The sequence below is a fragment of the Penaeus vannamei genome, chromosome 36, assembly GCF_042767895.1.
Source record: "Penaeus vannamei isolate JL-2024 chromosome 36, ASM4276789v1, whole genome shotgun sequence".
NCBI lineage: Eukaryota > Metazoa > Arthropoda > Malacostraca > Decapoda > Penaeidae > Penaeus > Penaeus vannamei.
The window spans coordinates 7,407,843-7,427,842 of NC_091584.1; the positions used below are offsets into that span (position 1 = coordinate 7,407,843).

A 20,000-nucleotide genomic window follows, 5' to 3' on the forward strand; every position below is an offset into this window, starting at 1 on the left:
GTAAAAGTGCCGGCTAATTAATGTTGGGTCAGTCGCCCCTTCCACCCACGCCCGCCCGCATGTGGCCGCTGCGTGGGTCGGCCCGTCTTGCTTATTCCTTGAGCCACCTTCGAGATGTTGGAGCTCGAGAGGTTGGGCTGTCTGTCTCTCGTAGCCGTCTGTCTGTCTGTCTGTCTCTTGTAGCCGTCTGTCTGTCTGTCTGTCTCTTGTAGCCGTCTGTCTGTCTGTCTGTCTGTCTCTTGTAGCCGTCTGTCTGTCTGTCTTTTGTAGCCGTCTGTCTGTCTGTCTGTTTGAGCTCGAGATGTTGGGCTGTCTGTCTGTCTGTTTGAGCTCGAGATGTTGGGCTGTCTGTCTGTCTGTTTGAGCTCGAGATGTTGGGCTGTCTGTCTCTTGTAGCGGTCTGTCTGTCTGTCTCTCGTAGCCGTCTGTCTGTCTGTCTGTTTGAGCTCGAGATGTTGGGCTGTCTGTCTCTCGTAGCCGTCTGTCTGTCTGTCTGTTTGAGCTCGAGATGTTGGGCTGTCTGTCTCTTGTAGCCGTCTGTCTGTCTGTCTCTTGTAGCCGTCTGTCTGTCTGTCTGTTTGAGCTCGAGATGTTGGGCTGTCTGTCTCTTGTAGCCGTCTGTCTGTCTGTCTTTTGTAGCCGTCTGTCTGTCTGTCTGTTTGAGCTCGAGATGTTGGGCTGTCTGTCTGTCTGTTTGAGCTCGAGATGTTGGGCTGTCTGTCTCTTGTAGCCGTCTGTCTGTCTGTCTGTTTGAGCTCGAGATGTTGGGCTGTCTGTCTCTTGTAGCCGTCTGTCTGTCTGTCTCTTGTAGCCGTCTGTCTGTTTGAGCTCGAGATGTTGGGCTGTCTGTCTCTTGTAGCGGTCTGTCTGTCTGCCTGTTTGAGCTCGAGATGTTGGGCTGTCTGTCTCTTGTAGCGGTCTGTCTGTCTGTCCGTCTGTCTGTAGGCGTGTATGTGTATGTTGCTTTTCTTTTCTTTGGAATTGTTTCTAAGAATTTGGATTTTTTAAATGTCTGTCTGTCTGTCTGTCTGTTTGTACGCGTGTATGTGTATGTTGTTTTTCTTTTCTTTGGAACTGTTTCTAAGAATTTGGATTTTTTTTATCTCTGTCTGTCTGTCTGTCTGTTTGTACGCGTGTATGTGTATGTTGCTTTTCTTTTCTTTGGAACTGTTTCTAAGAATTTGGATTTTTTTTTTATCTCTCTCCGCTTAGGGTTTCTTACTTTTGTTGATAGATTGATTTGCGTGGAATGTGCTTCTTATCAAGTCTACAGACAGGCTTGTGCAACTGGGTCCGTGTGCGTACGCATTCCTCGTCCAACATCTGCGTCTACATCCTCATCCTAGTTCAGAGACATATCGTTAGGCGCGTTCGTGTACATAACTTTACATATACAGACGCACGCACTCACTCACGAATTCACTCACGCACTCACTTACTCACCTACTCACCTACTCACTCACTCACTCACTCACCTACTCACTCACTCACTTCTTCACTGACTCACTCTCACTATCACTCACTCTCACTCTCACTCTCACTCTCACTCTCACTCTCACTCTCTCTCTCACTCTCACTCTCGCTCACACACACACACACACACACACACACACACACACACACACACACACACACACACACACACACACACACACACACACACACACACACACACACACACACACACACTGACCCCCCCCCTCCCCCTTCCTCTCCCACAGAGCAAATACAGCGTTGCACACATAAACAGACACCCCCACACTCACACATGTGCACGCCAGGACCTGTCGACTCACGCAGTTCCTGAAAGAGTATTTATGCTGTAGGAAAGAGTGCCAAGTTATATGTGGCACCCGTGTGTCACCGAGGGGGGAGGGGGGGGGTTAGGGGGTGGAGCTGTCTAAGAGAGGGGGGGTGGGGGTGCTGATGGAAAAGAGTTCTAATGTCATTTTTTCTCCTGTTGCGAGGGGCCGTGAGTGAGTTATGAGGTGCGTGGCGAAATACGGAAGCTGAGATAAGTCGATATTTTCACCTGACAAAACTTTGGCAAACTGTGTTCAAGGTCTTGTGCGGAGTCAACAGGTAACAAGCTGCCGAGTCCGGGCTACAGGTGACGAGTTTCTGGTGTCTGTAGTTGGCGAGTTGCTGGTTAGCGATTCTTTATTTTTGTCATTTACGCATTCGGAATTACTTGCTACTTGCTCTCTGCGATGTCCTGGATGTTGCCACTTCAAATCTGTTAAATATTGCTACGTATTACTACAGGTACTCATTGCAACATGTTACTCATTGCTACAGGTTACTTATTGCTACAGGTTACTCAATGCTACAGGTTACTCATAGGTTACTCATTGCTACAGGTTACTCAATGCTACAGGTTACTCATTGCAACATGTTACTTATTGCTACAGGTTACTCAATGCTACAGGTTACTCATAGGTTACTTATTGCTACAGGTTACTCAATGCTACAGGTTACTCATAGGTTACTTATTGCTACAGGTTACTCAATGCTACAGGTTACTCATAGGTTACTCATTGCTACAGGTTACTCATTGCAACATGTTACTTATTGCTACAGGTTACTCAATGCTACAGGTTACTCATAGGTTACTTATTGCTACAGGTTACTTATTGCTACAGGTTACTCATTGCTACAGGTTACTCATAGCTACAGGTTACTCATTGCTACAGGTTACTCATTGCAACATGTTACTTATTGCTACAGGTTACTCATTGCAACATGTTACTTATTGCTACAGGTTACTCATTGCAACATGTTACTTATTGCTACAGGTTACTCATAGCTACAGGTTACTCATTGCTACAGGTTACTCATTGCTACAGGTTACTCATTGCTACAGGTTACTCATTGCTACAGGTTACTCATTGCTACAGGTTACTCATTGCTACAGGTTACTCATTGCTACAGGTTACTCATTGCTACAGGTTACTCATTGCTACAGGTTACTCATTGCTACAGGTTACTCATTGCTACAGGTTACTCATTGCTACAGGTTACTTATAGAGGTTACTACTCGCTACCCGTTGCAGACCACAAGGCGTTACTTGTTTCGTGATACAGGCTATTAATTCACAGGCAACAGTTCATAGAAGTATAATGGCGGAGGTGAATCTGCGAGGCATGTGTGTTTTAGACAATCGCGTCTGGATATTATTTATACATTCATGAGGTCTTTTTTTCTAAGTCTTTTTTTCTTTTCTTTTTTCTTTTTTTTTAGACTTCGAAATTGTGATAGAGGCTAATTTTGTTGTGGTTTCTTCTGCACGTGTGAAATTTCACGTGCGTTCACTGTGGAAGTTGTTATTATTATTATTAATATTGGCTTTTACTGTTTTTCGTTGTGGAAATTATTATTATTATTATTATTGTCTTACTTTTTTTTTCTTTTTTTTATGCGTTTGTTGAGCGGGGAGAGTGTGTGTGTGTGTGTGTGTGTGTGTGTGTGTGTGTGTGTGTGTGTGTGTGTGTGTGTGTGTGTGTGTGTGTGTGTGTGTGTGTGTGTGTGTGTGTGTGTGTGTGCATGCGTGCGTGAACGTATATGTACGTGCGTGCATGTATGTATTGGTGACCTTGCACTTGCGTCTCGTATTCAGTTTGAGTTCTACGTTATACTGCTGGTCATATTAATGAACGTGTGTGAGTGCGGCCGGAATGAGCTTTTTCGTGGGTCATTCTTAAGTTCTCTTTGGCTCTCAAGTTTTCTTTTTCTTTGTTTTCTTCCTTCTTGTGCGTATCTTCCGTCTTCGTCACTTTTCGATTTCGTCTTTTTCGTTTTCGTTTTTCATCTTTTTTTTTCGTCTTTTTTTTCCTTCGTCGATTTTTCCTCTCTTTTTTGCTATTGTTTTGTTGTATGCGTAATTTCTTCTTTTTTTTCATTTTCTTCTTCTTCTTCCTCCTCCTCCTTCTCCTCTTCCTCCTCCTTCTTCTTCTTCTTTTTCTTCTTCTCCTTCTTCTTCTTCCTCCTTCTCCTCCTTTTCCTCCTCCTCCTCTTACTCATCCTTCTTCTTCCTCTTCCTCCTCCTCCTCCTCCTCCTCCTTCTCTGCCTCCTACTCCTCCTCCTCCTCCTCCTCCTCCTCCTCCTCTTCCTCCTCCTCATCCTCCTCCGCCTCTTCCTCCTCTTCCTCTTACTCATCCATCTTTTTCTACTTACATTCTTCATTCTCATCGCTCTCCTTTCCGTCTTCGCGTTCTCCTTCCCTTTATCCTGTACCTCTTTACCTCCCCGCTTCCTTCTCCCTCTCAACCTCCTCTCTCTTCTCTATTTAAATAATGCATATGCTAATAGCGAGTGCGGGGGTTGCCAATTCATTATCCCGGAAACGCAAGGCCGCCCCTCCTTATATATAAAAAGAATCTAAAAAGAGAAGAAGAAAAAACGATGTGTATATATAAGAAGGTAATAAATAAAGATCCCCTCGCCTTGTACGACCAGGTCTAAGGTACGTCTTGTTGGAGGAGTGGCTTGGCGCGGACTGCCTTTTACGTGTAACCCCGCGCCTTGTAATCGCTTAGTTCACACGGTTAAGTAGGTGGATGAAATAATACAAATGAATTGTAAATAAATATGCAAAAGATAAAATAAGAATTAAAATAGAAATAAAAGACAATTAAACAGGTTAAAAATGATAGGTAAAAAAAGGGAGGGGGTTATGAACACACTGAGGAGTTTTATGGCGGGAATTTCGAATGCAACGACACACGCACGCACGCGGAGACACTCCCTCGCAGCGAGACAACAAAACGTGGCAACAACCAAAGAAAACACCTTTGCCAACAACCGCACAAGACTGACAACACCCCCTTGCGCACAATAGTGACAACACCTACACGAACTATGACCTCAGCCGCAACAAGCCCCATACATTGTTACGAAGCTACAGGTTGCGTTAGCCATAGATTAAAGAAAGGTTTGGCGGGCTATTACGAAGGGGCGTGGCTGTCTCCGCCCCTCGCCTCTTGTCTAGGGGTAACGAACTCTTAATTAGGCCATACAGTTTGTTTCAACATTGTTCTATGGTTATTTGTTCATCTTTTATGATAAGCTTATTTTGTTGTTGTTGTTAAAGGTGTCATTAACATCATTATTAATATCTTTAGCGTTATTTTTATATCTGTTTTTATCTTTAGTATCGCTGTCATCATTATCATTATCGTCATCGTCATCATTCTCATTATTATTGTCACTATTATTATTATTTTTATTATTATTATAATTATTATTATCATTATTATAGTTGTTATTAATAATATTATTGTTATTATTATTATTATTATCATTAACATTACCATTATTATCATTGTTATTGTTATTATCATTATAATTATCGTTATTATTATTATTATTATTATTATCATCATTATTATTATCATTATTATTATTATCGTTGCTGTTGTTGATACTACTGCTAATGCTGTTATCATCATTGCTATCACCTTTTGTTTATTATGTTTATACAGTCATCATTACTCCTTATCACACCCCACACTACTCCTCCCCCCCTACCCCACCCCTATCCCTCCCCTCCCCTCCTCCCCTCCTCCCCTTCTCCCCTCCTCCCCTCCTCCCCTCCTCCCATCCCCACCCCTTTTAAGAGACATCCTGAAGGCACAGCAACGTAAGATCAAGTTCCTCAAGTCGGTTTGCAGCGAACAAGGGGATAAAAGGATCTTGTTGAGTTATTGTCAACTATCTCACTTCCCTTCTTCCTCCCGCCCCTTGCCGTAATCTCATCCTCTCCCACTTCTTCTCTTCTTCTTCCGTGGTGTTTATATTTAGGCATTTTATGGTGGGGGGTTGCCCGTGGCCCAGGGAGCACTTGGAGAGAATGGGTTAGTCACTGGATTCTCTTACGGGTTGGAAATAAACGATTTAGCAAAAGTGCGATACATCATAGAAAATGGGTATGCGAAGAATTTATAGAAAATAGGTATGCGGAGAATTTTCGTTTCCTTTAAAAGTGCGGTAGACTTGTGTGTTTTGGAAAAGGTGATGATGATGTTTGTGTGTGTGTGTTTTCTGGGTTACTTTTTCTATGTTTCTTACGCATTTTATCGCTTTTCTTTATGTCTGTCTGCTTCTCTCTCTATTTCTCTCTCTCTCTCTCTCTGTCTCTCTCTCTCTCTCTCTCTCTCTCTCTCTCTCTCTCTCTCTCTCTCTCTCTCTCTCTCTCGCTCTCTCGCTCGGTCGCTCACCTTCTTTGTTATTGCTGTTCCCTTTCTTCTCGAATTTTCATATCCCAGCTGCATAATTTCGTCTTACGCTCCTTCATTTCCTCCTCTCTCTTCCTCTCATTTATTCTCCTTATCTCCCCTTCCCTCTACTCACCCACCGAGCACTTTCAGCCTCTTAAGCTCTTATCTCTTTCCACATACTACTTATTTTTATTTCCTTCTCTGCATTCCAGTTTCATCCTGTTTTCACCTTTTCACGGCTTCTCTATGTATATTTCTTCGCTATCTTGTCACTTTTTTCAGAATCTCTATCTGTGTTATCTGTCATTCTCTCTCTCTCTCTCTCTCTCTCTCTCTCTCTCTCTCTCTCTCTCTCTCTCTCTCTCTCTCTCTCTCGTGCCTTTTCTCTCCCTCTCTCTCTTTTTCCTTCTCCCTCTCTTTCCTCCTTCCCTCCCTCCCTCTCCTTCCCTCCCTCCCTCTCCTTCCCTCCCTCCCTCTCCCTCTCCCTCTCTCCACCACATCCTCCTCCGCTCAAATTTCCATGACTCAAGCCCCGCGCCCGTATTTAAGGCAGATGACGTCACATTTATGCGTGACGTCATTGACTGTGCCTTAATTTCCCACGGTGTCTGTGATGTCATAACATTTAGAGACGTCATTCCAAGCACGATGTCATTTATGGACGTTACGTCATCAAACATCGCCAATACTTATTTTTTATCGAGGTGGAGATACACTTGACAGGTGGTGATGACTAATGACAAGTTGACAGCTGAGTAATTATGATCTTTGATAATGGTGGTTATGAAAATGATGTGGATTAAAACGATGGTGTTTAACCGATCATCGGCGATTTCTCAACCTCGATATAACAAAACAGTTGAGTGTAGAGTTTTCTTCAACTCGCGGATTAGAGCAACGAGGGATAGAAAAAAACAAGTTCATTCGACTGAGTCACAGTGAGTTCCAAGGGCCAAATACATTGTAAAAACAACTTCAAAGAGTGAGTGAGAGAGAGAGAGAGAGAGAGAGAGAGAGAGAGAGAGAGAGAGAGAGAGAGAGAGAGAGAGAGAGAGAGAGAGAGAGAGAGAGAGAGAGAGAATGACAGATAACACAGAAAGACAAACAGATAAGAGATTCTGAAAAAGCGACAAGATAGCGAAGAAAAATATATAGAGAAGACGTGAAAAGGTGAAAACAGGATGGAACTGAGAGTGAGAGTTAGGGTGAGAGGGAGTGAGGGTGAGAGTGAATGAGAGAGACAGAGACAGAGACAGAGACAGAGACACACAGACACTTAAATACAAATTAAAAAACAAGAAAGAGCAGACGCATCCGACGTCCGCCCCGCCTGAGTAACTCGGAGCGCCCGGTAACTCGACGAGGGATAATCTGAGTTCCCGAGTCACAAAAATTCCTGAGGTGGCGAGAGGGCGCGGGCGAACAATGAGTGACGTGATGTAGGTGAGAGAGAAGAGTGACGTCATGGGCAGGGTTGCCAGCCAGGTGCGGGTACTTATTCATGGTAGTGTTGCCAGAGACCCCTGACTGCACCCTCGAGTTTTTGTTTCGCGCGAAGGGCATTAGCTGTGACAGCGTCTTACCCACATGCCCGGGGCGATGCGGGATACCCGATGCTTAGTCGAATATAATATCAAACTCCTTATACCCACTTAAGCAAACAGTAAGTTCTTGTGCCTTTTAATGAAGAAGATGGAAGGGAAAAAAACGACGAGTGGTTATTAAAGTGAAGAAGATTTTATGGATCTTCTTAATTTGCAATGATAAGAGAGAGGAGAGAGAGAGAGAAAACGGAAGAGCTACGTGACTGTCCGAGACCCATTGGAGAGGAAGTAATGCATATATCCTGCCGTTTAAGTACTCAGAAAATATAATAATCCCGTTTGAGAAAAAACATCACGTAGGGTTTTAGATTTCATGGCGGATTACGCAGTTATCTCTGTAAATATAAAATTAAAAGATAGCGAAAACATGGACAGACAGCAGGGACTTACCAAATGCAAATTGATAAAGAAACCGGTAGTTCTTACGATAGACGCCATATATGTTTTCACTATCATTTTCATCTATTTTCTCTCCCATAATCCTTGCAGATAGCTATACAAAGCTTCCACTGTAGTCAGATATAACTACATATTATATTTATCAAAGGTTATGAAAAAAAATGAGAAGGGATAACTAGCCTACGCCAAAGTCCGAAATAAAAGACGGACGAAATGCGTGGCGGTCAGAGAGCCTTGCATTTGGCGCCATCTTTGTCATGACCAAATCTCTTTGAACATGGGGCCTTTTTTTGGCTCTTTTTTCTCGTTATTATTATTTATATTTGGGAATGTCTTTTCTATTGACCGCAGGAACGACCGACGATGACGCATTCAGTGGTGTGACCCTCGTCTATAGGACTAAAGAAAGGGAAAAGAGATTTTTTTTTCTTTTTCCTCTGAAAGGAGGGAGATTGAAGAGGGAGGATAAGAAAGAAGAAGTAAACGAACGAAGAGATGAATTCCCACGGCGAAAGAGGGAAGGGAGAAGAAGAAGAAAAAAAACGGAGACAGAAAAGAACGGATACATAAAGCGATGAGAGATGAAAGATGAAGATTAGAACTTGAGGTTTTTGAGAGCGAAGTTTCAGGAAGGGCTGGCTTTGGTACCAAGGAGGAGGGGGTGGGGCTCAGGGGGGGGGGAGGTGAAGGAGAAGAGGGTCAGGGTGTAGGGTAGAAGGAGGGTGGAAAGGGAAGTGCAAAAGGACATTGTATATTATCTGGAGGGACAGTCTCCTTCTCGTCTCGTCCCCTGACAGGACACTCCAGCCGTCCTTCATGTTAGTGAGACAGGGAAGGGCGAAGGGGAAGGGGAAGGGGAGGAGGTGCGGCGAAGGGGGAAGGGGGAAGGGCGAAGAAGAGGGGGAAGGGTGAAGGGGAGGGGATGTGGCGAAGGGCGAAGGGGAGGGGGTGTGGCGAAAGGGGAAGGGCGAAGGGGAGGGGGTGTGGCGAAGGGGGAAGGGGAAGGGCGAAGGGGAGGGGGTGTGGCGAAGGGGGAAGTGGAGGGGGTGTGGCGAAGGGGGAATGGGAGGGGGTGTGGCGAAGGGTGAAGGGGAGGGGGTGTGGCGAAGGTGGAAGGGCGAAGGGGGGTGGGTGTGGCGAAGGGGAAAGGGGTGTAGGATAAGAAGGTGGAAGAATGGGTGGAGGTGGAGGAGCTTGGAGGGCTGAAGCTGAAAGAAGAAGGGGAGGCGGAATGAAAGTGGAGGTAAATTTCGGAGAGAAGGGGTAAGTGAAGATAAGATTGGAGGAGGAGGAGAAGGAGGAAAAACACGAAGAGAAGTCGAGAAAAAAAATGAGAAGTGGGGAGAGAGTATCTTGGAACAACATGAATGAACGAATAGGAGGAAGGGAACAGAAGAGGAGAAGAGGGAAGAGAAGGCGAAGGAAGGACAGGAGTGGAAGGGGAGTAAACGGAGGGCGCAGCGCAACCCAACACCTCCGCCGGAACGCCATCTGCGCGGCCGACGTCGGCGAGATCTGTTTATGGTTTCTCGAGAGGTCTGCCTCGGGGGATGAAGTGGTCGCGCCGGGCACACGCTCAGCGCCGCTCTCGCACGCCGCCAGACGCACGCGGATGCTTCTGGACGCCCACGCTCACGGATGCACGGAAGGATGCGCACGCGCACGCACACGCACACGCACACGCACACGCGCACGCACACATACACGCACACGCACACACACGCACACGCGCACACGCACACGCACACGCACACGCACACGCACACGCACACGCACACACACACACACACACACACACACACACACACACACACACACACACACACACACACACACACACACACACACACACACACACAGTCTGCGCGAGTGTGTTAGCCCTTGTGTTTACCGTTGACAGATTCGGATATTGTAACATATGAGTATGTGTGTGTGTGCGTGTGTTTGCGAGCACGCGGTCGTGTATACATGATTCGCACGCACACACAGATATTATGCATGTCGTAAGGAGGACGACAAAAAGTCCGAGAAGCAACGGCAAAGAACCGATAGACGATCCCAGTTTCGGTCCTGGTGCGTGCAAGAGTTGATTGCTTTTTCTTGTATTCTCTTGTCTATTTTCTTTTCTTTTTCTTAATTTAAAGTGGAAACTTCTGTTACGACTGAAGGCTGGGTTGGACATTTTGGATGTACGGTTTGTATGTCATCCTTTACTTGATCCCCTCCTCCTCCTCCTTCTCGCCTCCCTCGTCCTACTCCTTCTCCTTCTCCTTTTCCTTTTCTTCACCTCACTCTCCTCCACCTCCTCCTCTTCGTCCTTGTCCTCTCCCTCCCTTCGCCCTCCTCCTCCTCCTCTTCCCCTCCTCCTCCTCCTCTTCCCCTCCTCCTCCTCCTCTTCCCCTCCTCCTCCTCCTCCTCCTTCCTCCCCTGCTCCTCCACCTCCTCCCCCTCCTCCTCCTCCTCCTCCTCCTCATCATCATCATCACATCATCATCATCATCATCATCATCACATCATCATCATCATCATCATCATCATCATCCACATCATCATCATCATCATCATCATGCCCCTCCTCCTTCTTCCTCCTCCACCTCCACCCTCCTCCTCCTCCCTCCTCCCTCCCTCTCCTCCTCCTCCCTCCTCCCTCCCTCTCCTCCTCCTCCACCTCCACCCTCCTCCCTTCCCCTCCACCTCCCTCCCTCTCCTCCTCCTCCCCCTCTACCCTCCTCCCTTCCCCTCCACCTCCCTCCTCCCTCCACCTCCACCTCCTCCCTCCCCTACCTCCACCCTCCCCCTCCCCCTCCACCCTCCCCCCTCCATCTCCACCCTCTCCCCCTCTCCCGCTCTCCTCCTCCTCCTCCCTCCCCTCTCTCCTTCTCGTTTGCATCACGTTTCTCTCCTGCTCGTTCCGTTATCGATCTTTCACCTCTCGCCGGGTTGTTTGTCCGAGTGCGTTCGGGAATCGGCCTTGAGTCAGCATCTGGGCGCGAAGGAACCCGGGCTCAGCATCCGGGGATCGCGGCGGCACCCACGCACTGGCTCAGCGACGCATCTGTGGACTCATTTGCATGTGTGTGTGTGTGTACGCGATTGTGCTTCCATGTACGGAGATATCTGGGCATGTATGCAGACGGGTATATGTGATTCGGCATATAGACGCACTCAAACACACGTGCAACACACACGTATATACAAACACGCATACATACATACATACGTGCGTACATACATACATACATACATACATACATACATACATACACACAGACACACATACATACATGCATACATGCGTACACACACAAACATACATACATACACGCACACACACACACACACACACACACACACACACACACACACACACACACACACACACACACACACACACACACACACACACACACACACACACACACACACACAAACAAACATCAACTTCACCCCAGCATTCCAGAGTTCAGTAACTCGCACAGCTCTTATTAAACAATGCATTATGAATGTGAATCTGAGAGTAGTAACTTGTTTTTGTTTTTTGTTTTCGTAGCTGTACAGTTTTGTTTTTTGGTTTGTTTTCGTACTTTTTTCTTCTTCTTTTTTCTTTTGCTGACACATGTTTGTTGTTTATGGCCGTTGTTGCAATGAGTATGCGTGCAGTGCCTTATCGTGATTGTTGTTCGTATCATCGTCCTTACTGTTACTAATGTTGTTTTTTATAACGTTATTATTGCATATTATTATCGTTTTTTTTATATCGTCTGATATGGTGTTTTTTGGGGTATTGTATTTTGTTGATATTTTTGTACAAAATTACATACACGAGAGAGAAAAGAAGCTTCAGATAGAAAGAGTATATAATATAATATAACGATAATGACAATAATAAATGAATAAATAAATGATACCGAATGAATAAATGATTAGAGAAAGAAAGAAAAAAAAACGTTCCCGCTTCTAAACCGTATTTGTTTTTGAAGATTAACGAAAGCCCTCAATAGCACGGAAACGGAGACGGCTGTATTGTGTCATGGGGTTGAGTCATGCAAGATCACAGGTACATGACGAGTATAAGGTGTGGTGGACGGCAGGGCACGATCGGATGAGTGGGGGGGGGGGGGTGATAGGGGGGGGGAGGGGTGAAGGCGGAGACTGGGAGGAGGAGAAGAAGAGGTGTGGGAGATGGTCAGAAAGGGAGGGAGAGGAGTGGGAGATTATGAGAGAGGGAGAGGAGTGGGATATAAGGAGGAAGGGAGGAAGAGGAGTGGGGGATAATGAGAAAGAGAGGAAGAGGAGTGGGAGATAATGAGAAAGGGAGGAAGAGGAGTGGGAGATAATTAGAAGGAAGAAGAGGCGTGTGAGATATTGAAAAAGGAAGGAAAAGTGGGAGATAATGAGAAAGAGAGTGAGAGCAGTGGGATACAAGGAGGAAGGAGAGAGAGAGAGAGAGAGAGAGAGAGAGAGAGAGAGAGAGAGAGAGAGAGAGAGAGAGAGAGAGAGAGTGAGTGAGTGAGTGAGTGAGTGAGTGAGTCAGACACAGAGTATCAGAGTATCAGAGTTAGAGAAAGAGTCACGAAAAAGGACATCTTTCCTCTCCCGTATACCATGCATATCTGTGCATGTTTGACGCTCATGTCTCATGTGTAAGTGTATCCACGTTTTGTGTAAACTCCGTGTGCGCGCGCGTGTACACGAACCCCGTGGCCGAGTCTCAGGCTCCGCTGCGCCGCATTCCAGGTAACCCGACCACTTCCCAGCTGCCGCGTCAGTGCCACGCAGCTGTTCCAGGGTTTTCGGGGGACGTGCGATACGGCCTTGGTGGCTTGGCGGCAACTGCGGGAACGCACTGCCGACGCGCGTTTTATAGGGAGGGAGAAATGCAGACGACGAGGGGAATGTCCGGGGGAGAGGGGAAGAGGGGGAGGTGGAAAGGAAAGGGAGGGAGAGGGGGAAGAGGGGAAAGGAGGGAGGAAAGGGAGGAATGAAAGGGAAAGAGGGGAAAGGAGGGAGGAAAGGGAGGAATGAAAGGGGAAGAGAAGAGGAAAGAACGGGGGGAGAGGAAAGGGGGGGGGAGGAAAAGAGGAAAGAAAGGGAGAGGAAGAAACGGGGAGGAGAAGAGAGATGGGGAGAAGGAAAGAGGGACAGGAATGGGGCAGAAAAATGGGGCACAGGGAGAAAGGGGTAGGGGAGAAAAGAGAAAAAGGAAAGAGAAGAGGGTAAGAAATATAGGGGAGAGGGAATGATAAAGACAAGGATAAAGATAAGAAAGCGATGGAAATTTAGTGACAGACAGACAGACAGAAAGAAATACAGACAGAAACAGACAGACAAAAATAAACAGACAAAGACAGAGATGGAGATACTGGAAGAACTGGATTGTGAGAATAACGCATCGCGGCGAAAGAGGAAAAATGGAAGGATAAACAGAATCAGAGAGAGGCAAATAAAAAGTCTCGCACGCACGAAATGAACGACATAATAATAAGATCCAGCCACGGGGCGTCGCGTCGCACATGTCCCCAAGAAAGAAAGAAAACGCCTTTAGATTAGCAAGAAAATTAGAAGCAGGCGCGGAGACCCTTGGCGGAGCTGGCAGGTCGCGGCGTGGAAGTGGCTCATGTAGAGGGAGACTCAAGAAAAGAAGAGGGAAGTGCCGGTACTTGAAGACCAAAGGAGAAGCAGAAGGGGAGAAGAAGGTGGGGAGGAGAGAAGGAGGGAGAGGAGAGAAGGAGGAGGAGGAGAGAAGGGGGAAGAGGAGAGAAGGAGGGGGAGGAGGAGAGAAGGAGGGGGGAGGAGAGAAAGAAGGAGGGGGAGGAGAGAAGGAGGGGGAGGAGAGGAGGAGGAGCATGAGAAGGAGGAGGAGGAGAAGAAGAAGAGAAGGAGGAGGAGGAGGGGGAGCGTTAGAGACGGATTTATGGTCGTTGGCTTGAAGTCCGTAATCCGCGGCCTCCCCGCGCCCCGCCCACCGCATGGGAAGGCGCTCGTGTTGGGTGACGGGCGGCGTGACACAGGCAGGGACAAGCGGGGAATTTCTATAGAGGACGGCGCGGGGGCGGGGAAAAAAGGAGGCATGTTTCGTGGGTGGTGTCAAGCCCTGACCTTTGGCTCGTGTGTCATCCCGTGTCACGCGATATGTGCGCTTCATCTGTCGGCCTCCTGATACCACAATTTGGCCCTTGGATATTCATGAACTTTTCCACATTAATGAACAGGATGTGTACCTTCGACGATTTTTTGTTCCAAAGAAAACCTGCCCTTTGAAAGGCGAAAGGGGTAATTTAACAGTTGACTTTTAATTATCACGTAGCTTTATCTTTGAGTAATGGAGTTCCTCTTCTCCCCGACCTCTCTAACTTAAAGGTTAGGAAAGAGAGGCACTCTGTATGAATAAATATTTGATACTGGTGGCGGCCGTGGGTGTGGGTATATATTGATATAAACGAGAAAGAAAACTTAACTGGGCTGGCTCCATGTCCTGTAAGGAGAAAGCGATATCTGTGTCATGGATAATAATAAAAAAAGAAACTAAAATAAACAAACAAAACTTGTTATGAAAAGATGTATGACAGGGACCCCGCATATAAAAATTCCTAACCGCCCCATAACCATCATCCAAGACTAGGGAGCGCATGTATAAAGAAAAAAAAGTGAAAGAGAAGAGTGCCAATTGTCCAGATTGTATAGAGTCGGCTCTACAGAAGAGAGAAGGCTCACAAAGTGCCAACAATCAGTGGTTAGAGTGTCGGCACACTTCAAGGCCAGCCGGTGAGCAATGGTAAAAAACAAAGTAAGTGGAAGAGAGACGAATGAAGCGCGGGATAAAGACGCGGACGGAGAGCTCGATGCTGTTACAGACGCAAGGAAGAGGTAGAAGAAGAACAACAACAAATTGGAGAAGAGGAGGAAGAGGAAGAAACACACACAGAAAGAAGATGCGATGGTATCTGGGGATAATCCAGAGTGAATGTATTATAGACGCAAAGAAGAGGTAGAAGAAGAAGAAAAGGAAGAAGAAGAAGAAGTCGAAGAAGAGGAGGAAGAGGAAGAAACACACACAAGGAAAGAAGATGCGATGGTATCTGGGGATGATCCAGACTGAATGTAGGTTTGATAACGAAATGAGCGCATTATGAAGGTCAGACAGCTGTGAACGTTGAATGCAGAAGCCAAACAAAGAGGAAGAAATAGATGAGAATGATTAAGAGGGAGGAAATGTGGATAAGAAACTAGTAACAATGAAAAAAAAGGATGGATGAGAATGTGGGAGAGGGAAAAATGGATAATAGACGAGGAACTGTGAAAGGAGACCTCGAGATCTCATGGATAGGAAAGAAAGGAAGGAAGAGGGGGGAGGGGAAGACAACAGCGGAGCAACATAGAAAGAAGAGACTCAAAGTGGTTAGAAGAGAGAGAGAGAGAGAGAGAGAGAGAGAGAGAGAGAGAATGAAGAGAAGACAGAAACCGCATCCACTCATTGAGAAAGACAACCTGTCAACAACGAAAAGAAAGAACAGGCCATAGAGGGAGATAGAGAAAACGGGTGGAGGGCGATTGTGAATTATGTACTCAAGGTCGAAATAAGGTCGGTTGACAAGGGGGGGGGGAGGATAGAGGAAAGGAACGGGAGAGAAAGGAAAAGAAGGGAAAAGCAGAGGAAAAGTATGAAGTGGGGAAGGAGAGAGGGAAAGAAGGGGAAGGGCAGAGGGAGAGGATGGAGGGAGGAAGCAAAGAGGAGAAGATGGGGAAGGGCAGAAGGAAAGGATAAAGTGGGGAAAGAGAGAGGGAAAGGAGGGGAAGGGGAGAGGGAAAGAATAAAGGATGAGAAGAGAAAGGGAAGCGGAAAGGAAAAGTATGAAGTGGGGAAGGAGAGAAAGGAGGGAAGGGAATGGAGAAAAGAAAAGCAGAGGAAGGGTAGAAGAAAAGTAGAGAAAGGGAGAGGAATATCTAGGAGAAGAGAAAGGGAGGGATAGGGAGAGGAATATCGGGGAGAAGAGAAAGGGAGGGATAGGGAGAGAACAGGAAAGGGAGAGGAATATCGAGGAGAGGTGAAAGGGAGGAATAGGGAGAGAACGGGAAAGGGAAGGGAGGAGAAAGAGACAGGATAGTGAGGGATAGAAGCGAGAGAATGGAAACGGGAGGGAGAGGACGGGAATGAAAATGGAAGGGAAGGGGTAGGAAAGGGAAGGATAGAAAAGCCGATAAAAAAAGCTCAGCGAATTAGAGAAAAGGGTGCGAGGAGGGAAATAGGGGCGCGGTTGATACACTGTGATTAGACTATGATATATGAGCCGCCAACTCCTATATTCACACAAAACACCGTTAAAGTGGTTGAGAACTTTATTAACGCCCCCCCCCCCCACACGTCGGATTTCGTTTTCTCTCCTGCTCATATATATATATATATATATATATATATATATATATATATATATATATATATATATATATATATATATACATATACATATGTATGTGTGTCTTCTTCTTTCTCTTCCTTTCCCACTTATTCTTCTTCCTCTTCCAATTTCTCTTCTTTTTTTCGTCTTCCTCTTCTTCTTCTTCCTCTTCAGCATCACCACCTTCTTTCTCTTCCTCTTCCACTTCTTTTTCTCCTCCTTCTGCTTGCCAGACCCTCCCAGTGCTGAATATCAAATCAAGTGATTGAACAAGGAATATTCTGTGCGATATGCAAATGGTATTATTGTTATTCATGGAACCTCTCGATGCGTCGGGTGGGACCTTTTTTCTTTTTTTCTTTTTTTGAATTGCTTAACGATGTGGATATGATGAAACAAATATCAGTGGTAGTTAAGTAGTTTATGATGTATATTTAGATGTATATTATATGTATATACACATGCACACACACATACACGTACACGTATACATACAAGTACACATATACACATACACGTACACATGCACATGCACATGCACATGCACATGCACATGCACATGCACATGCACATGCACACGCACATGCACATGCACATGCACACGCACACGCACACGCACACGCACATGCACACACACACACACACACACACACACACACACACACACACACACACACACACACACACACACACACACACACACACACACACACACACACACACACAGTACATATGTAGTTATGTGTGGGAGGGTGTATGCATATATACATATCTGGTTAAAGTGCAATTTATTATTTGCGTTGGGTACAGTTTATAACCTAAGTTTTAATTACTTTGGTCAGTAAGTCTTTGTTTACTGAAGTACAAAGAAATTGTTGTTTTAGTATTTTAAAAACTATGACACGTTTATCGTACTTGAAAACTGTGTTGGGCATTCATTTTCTTGTCTCGTTATTTCCTCCCTCTCTCTCTCTCTCTCTCTCTCTCTCTCTCTCTCTCTCTAACCTTCTCTCTTTCTCTCTCTATCTCTCTCTATCTCTCTCTCTCTCTCTCTCTCTCTCTCTCTCTCTTTCTCAGTATTTCTACATATATTTTCTTGCATTTGCTCCCCCCCTCCCTCCCTCCCTCCCTTTCTCTCTCTCTCTCTCTCTCTCTCTCTCTCTCTCTCTCTCTCTCTCTCTCTCTCTCTCTCTCTCTCTCTCTCTCTCTCTCTCTCTCTCTCTCTCTCTCTCTCTCTCTCTCTCTCTCAGTATCTCTTCATAGCTTTTTCTAGCATATGCTTTCCTTCTTTCACTTTATGTTTGTTTATGTTTCTGTCTCACCGTCTCTTTATATTAGTCTTTCTGTCTGTCTATATACATTTCTATCCATCTTTCTCTTTGTCTCCTTTTCCTCTTTGTCTCATGACAGAGAATAAGCGAAAGGCCACGAAAGAAAAGAAAAAATGAAAGTTGGGTATTACAGTGATGATGATGATGATGATGATGATGATGATGATGATGATGATGATGATGATGATGATGATGATGATGATGGTGATGATGATGATGATGATGATGATGATGATGATGATGATGATGTTGTTGTTGTTGATATGATGATGATAATTATGATGAAAAGGAGTTTGAGGATCATAATGGTGATGATGATGATGTTGATATTTGATACTAATGATGATAATGATTATGATAATGACAATAACCACGATACAGATGATGATGATAAACTTGTCACCGCAGGAAAACTAACCCTTCCCTCTCCTCTCCCCCCAACAGTACCTTGCCGTTCTGACGAATTCACGTGCAAAGACGGGAGTTGCGTCGCTAGCTTCCGCCGTTGCGATTACATTCAGGACTGTCCCGACGGCGAGGACGAATCCTTCTGCCGTAAGTACTGTCGCGCGAGTCCGAAGCCTGTGCCATTCCTGTGTTCCTCTCAAAGGTTTCGATATGCAGTGGGGGAAACGGTGAGAAAAATGTAGATTACTAAAAAAAAAAGAAAGAAAAAAATGTAGATTACTAAAAAAAGAAGAAAGAAAAAAATGTAGATTACTAAAAAAAGAAGAAGAAAAAATGTAGATTATTAAAAAAAAAGAAGAAGAAAAAATGTAGATTACTAAAAAAAAAAAAAAATAGAAATGTAGATTACTAAAAGTTTGTGTCGAAATATGAATGACAAGAGTTGAAGATGAGGAAAGAATGGAAGTCAAGGATATTATCGTAGGACAGATGAACTGGTAAAGAGGTTTGGTGTTCGGTTGAAAAATAAATAAATAAATAAATAGAAATAAGCTAAGCTAATCTAGCCATACCTTGTTTGGCACCATTTTAGCCTCTAGGAAGGGGAGATAAACTTGTGTTGGGTGTAGGTCACGTAGGGGTTTAGTGAAGATGTGGGTGTGTTTCAGCGGCGCGTAGGCTCGAACAGCAGCTAAATAATGGCTGGAGTTGTTTAGGTTTTAGGGATAGAATAGGTATTTTGACCCCGTTGCTGTCAACCGCTGAATCCATCCCCCTAAAAAAAAAAAAAGAAAAAGAAAAAAAAATGGTTAGAAAAGAGGGTAAAATGACACTGGTATCCATTGTAAGTGTAAATGGAGAATATTTATTGTTCTAGAAGTTTTCTTGTTTATTATTTGGGGATTCATTAGCTTCGATGCAGAAACCCGAATCATATACGAATTATTACACCAATCCCTCCTTGTACGAAATTCCTTGAGATTTCACATTGATTTTCGTCATATCAAAGAGAGAGCGCTGCCAGTTTATTCATTAGGGTAAATATTTGTCAGATTCAGAATTTTTGTCATGTCAGATGTTTATTTTGGGGTTTGTTGGCAGAATGCGGAAGGGGTGTCGCTCCTTCTCTTAAAATAAATTGAATAGAGAAGAATTGTGGCATGGCTGGGGTTGTCTGCCACTTTTAATATAGGAATCTTGATGCCTGTGCTACGACGTCTAGATAAAAAGGGATTTAGGATTTTAGGCTTATGAGTGGATAAATAATATTTAAGGAATTATTTATGAACGGATACTTAAGGAATTACTTATGAATGGATAAATAACATTCTAGGAATTGTGTCTCGTTTTCTCTGAGAGTTTGAGGAATTCTAAGGTTTTATTATTATTGTTATTTTTCATCTCGGGCGTGAGAGAAGCGCAGACAGGATGGTTGGCCCATATAGATGAATGAATGAATTAGGCGATGGATGCTAACCCGCCCGCGTACCACTGTATATTTGGCCTTGAGAGGACCGGGTATTATGGTTTTCCCGCTCGAGACGTAGAGGTAGACAGATAAAATTTCTCTGTAAGTTCTCAAAGCGTCCCTTCGAATCAGTTGCAATATGCAGTGGCAGGTAAAGTTTCACCCTTTCTTCAAAAG

At 45.0% G+C, this 20,000-nt stretch overlaps 1 protein-coding gene across 18 annotated transcripts in view; it reads left to right on the top strand.

The window, feature by feature from the left end:
* Positions 1–20,000, top strand: part of trol (terribly reduced optic lobes) — a 266,084-nt gene that overhangs the window by 41,992 nt on the left and 204,092 nt on the right. For all 18 annotated transcript variants that reach the window (XM_070114424.1, XM_070114425.1, XM_070114431.1 and 15 more), the window contains exon 15: positions 18,392–18,502. In XM_070114424.1, coding sequence (XP_069970525.1) covers positions 18,392–18,502 — 111 coding nt within the window. The remainder of the gene's footprint in view (positions 1–18,391; positions 18,503–20,000) is intronic.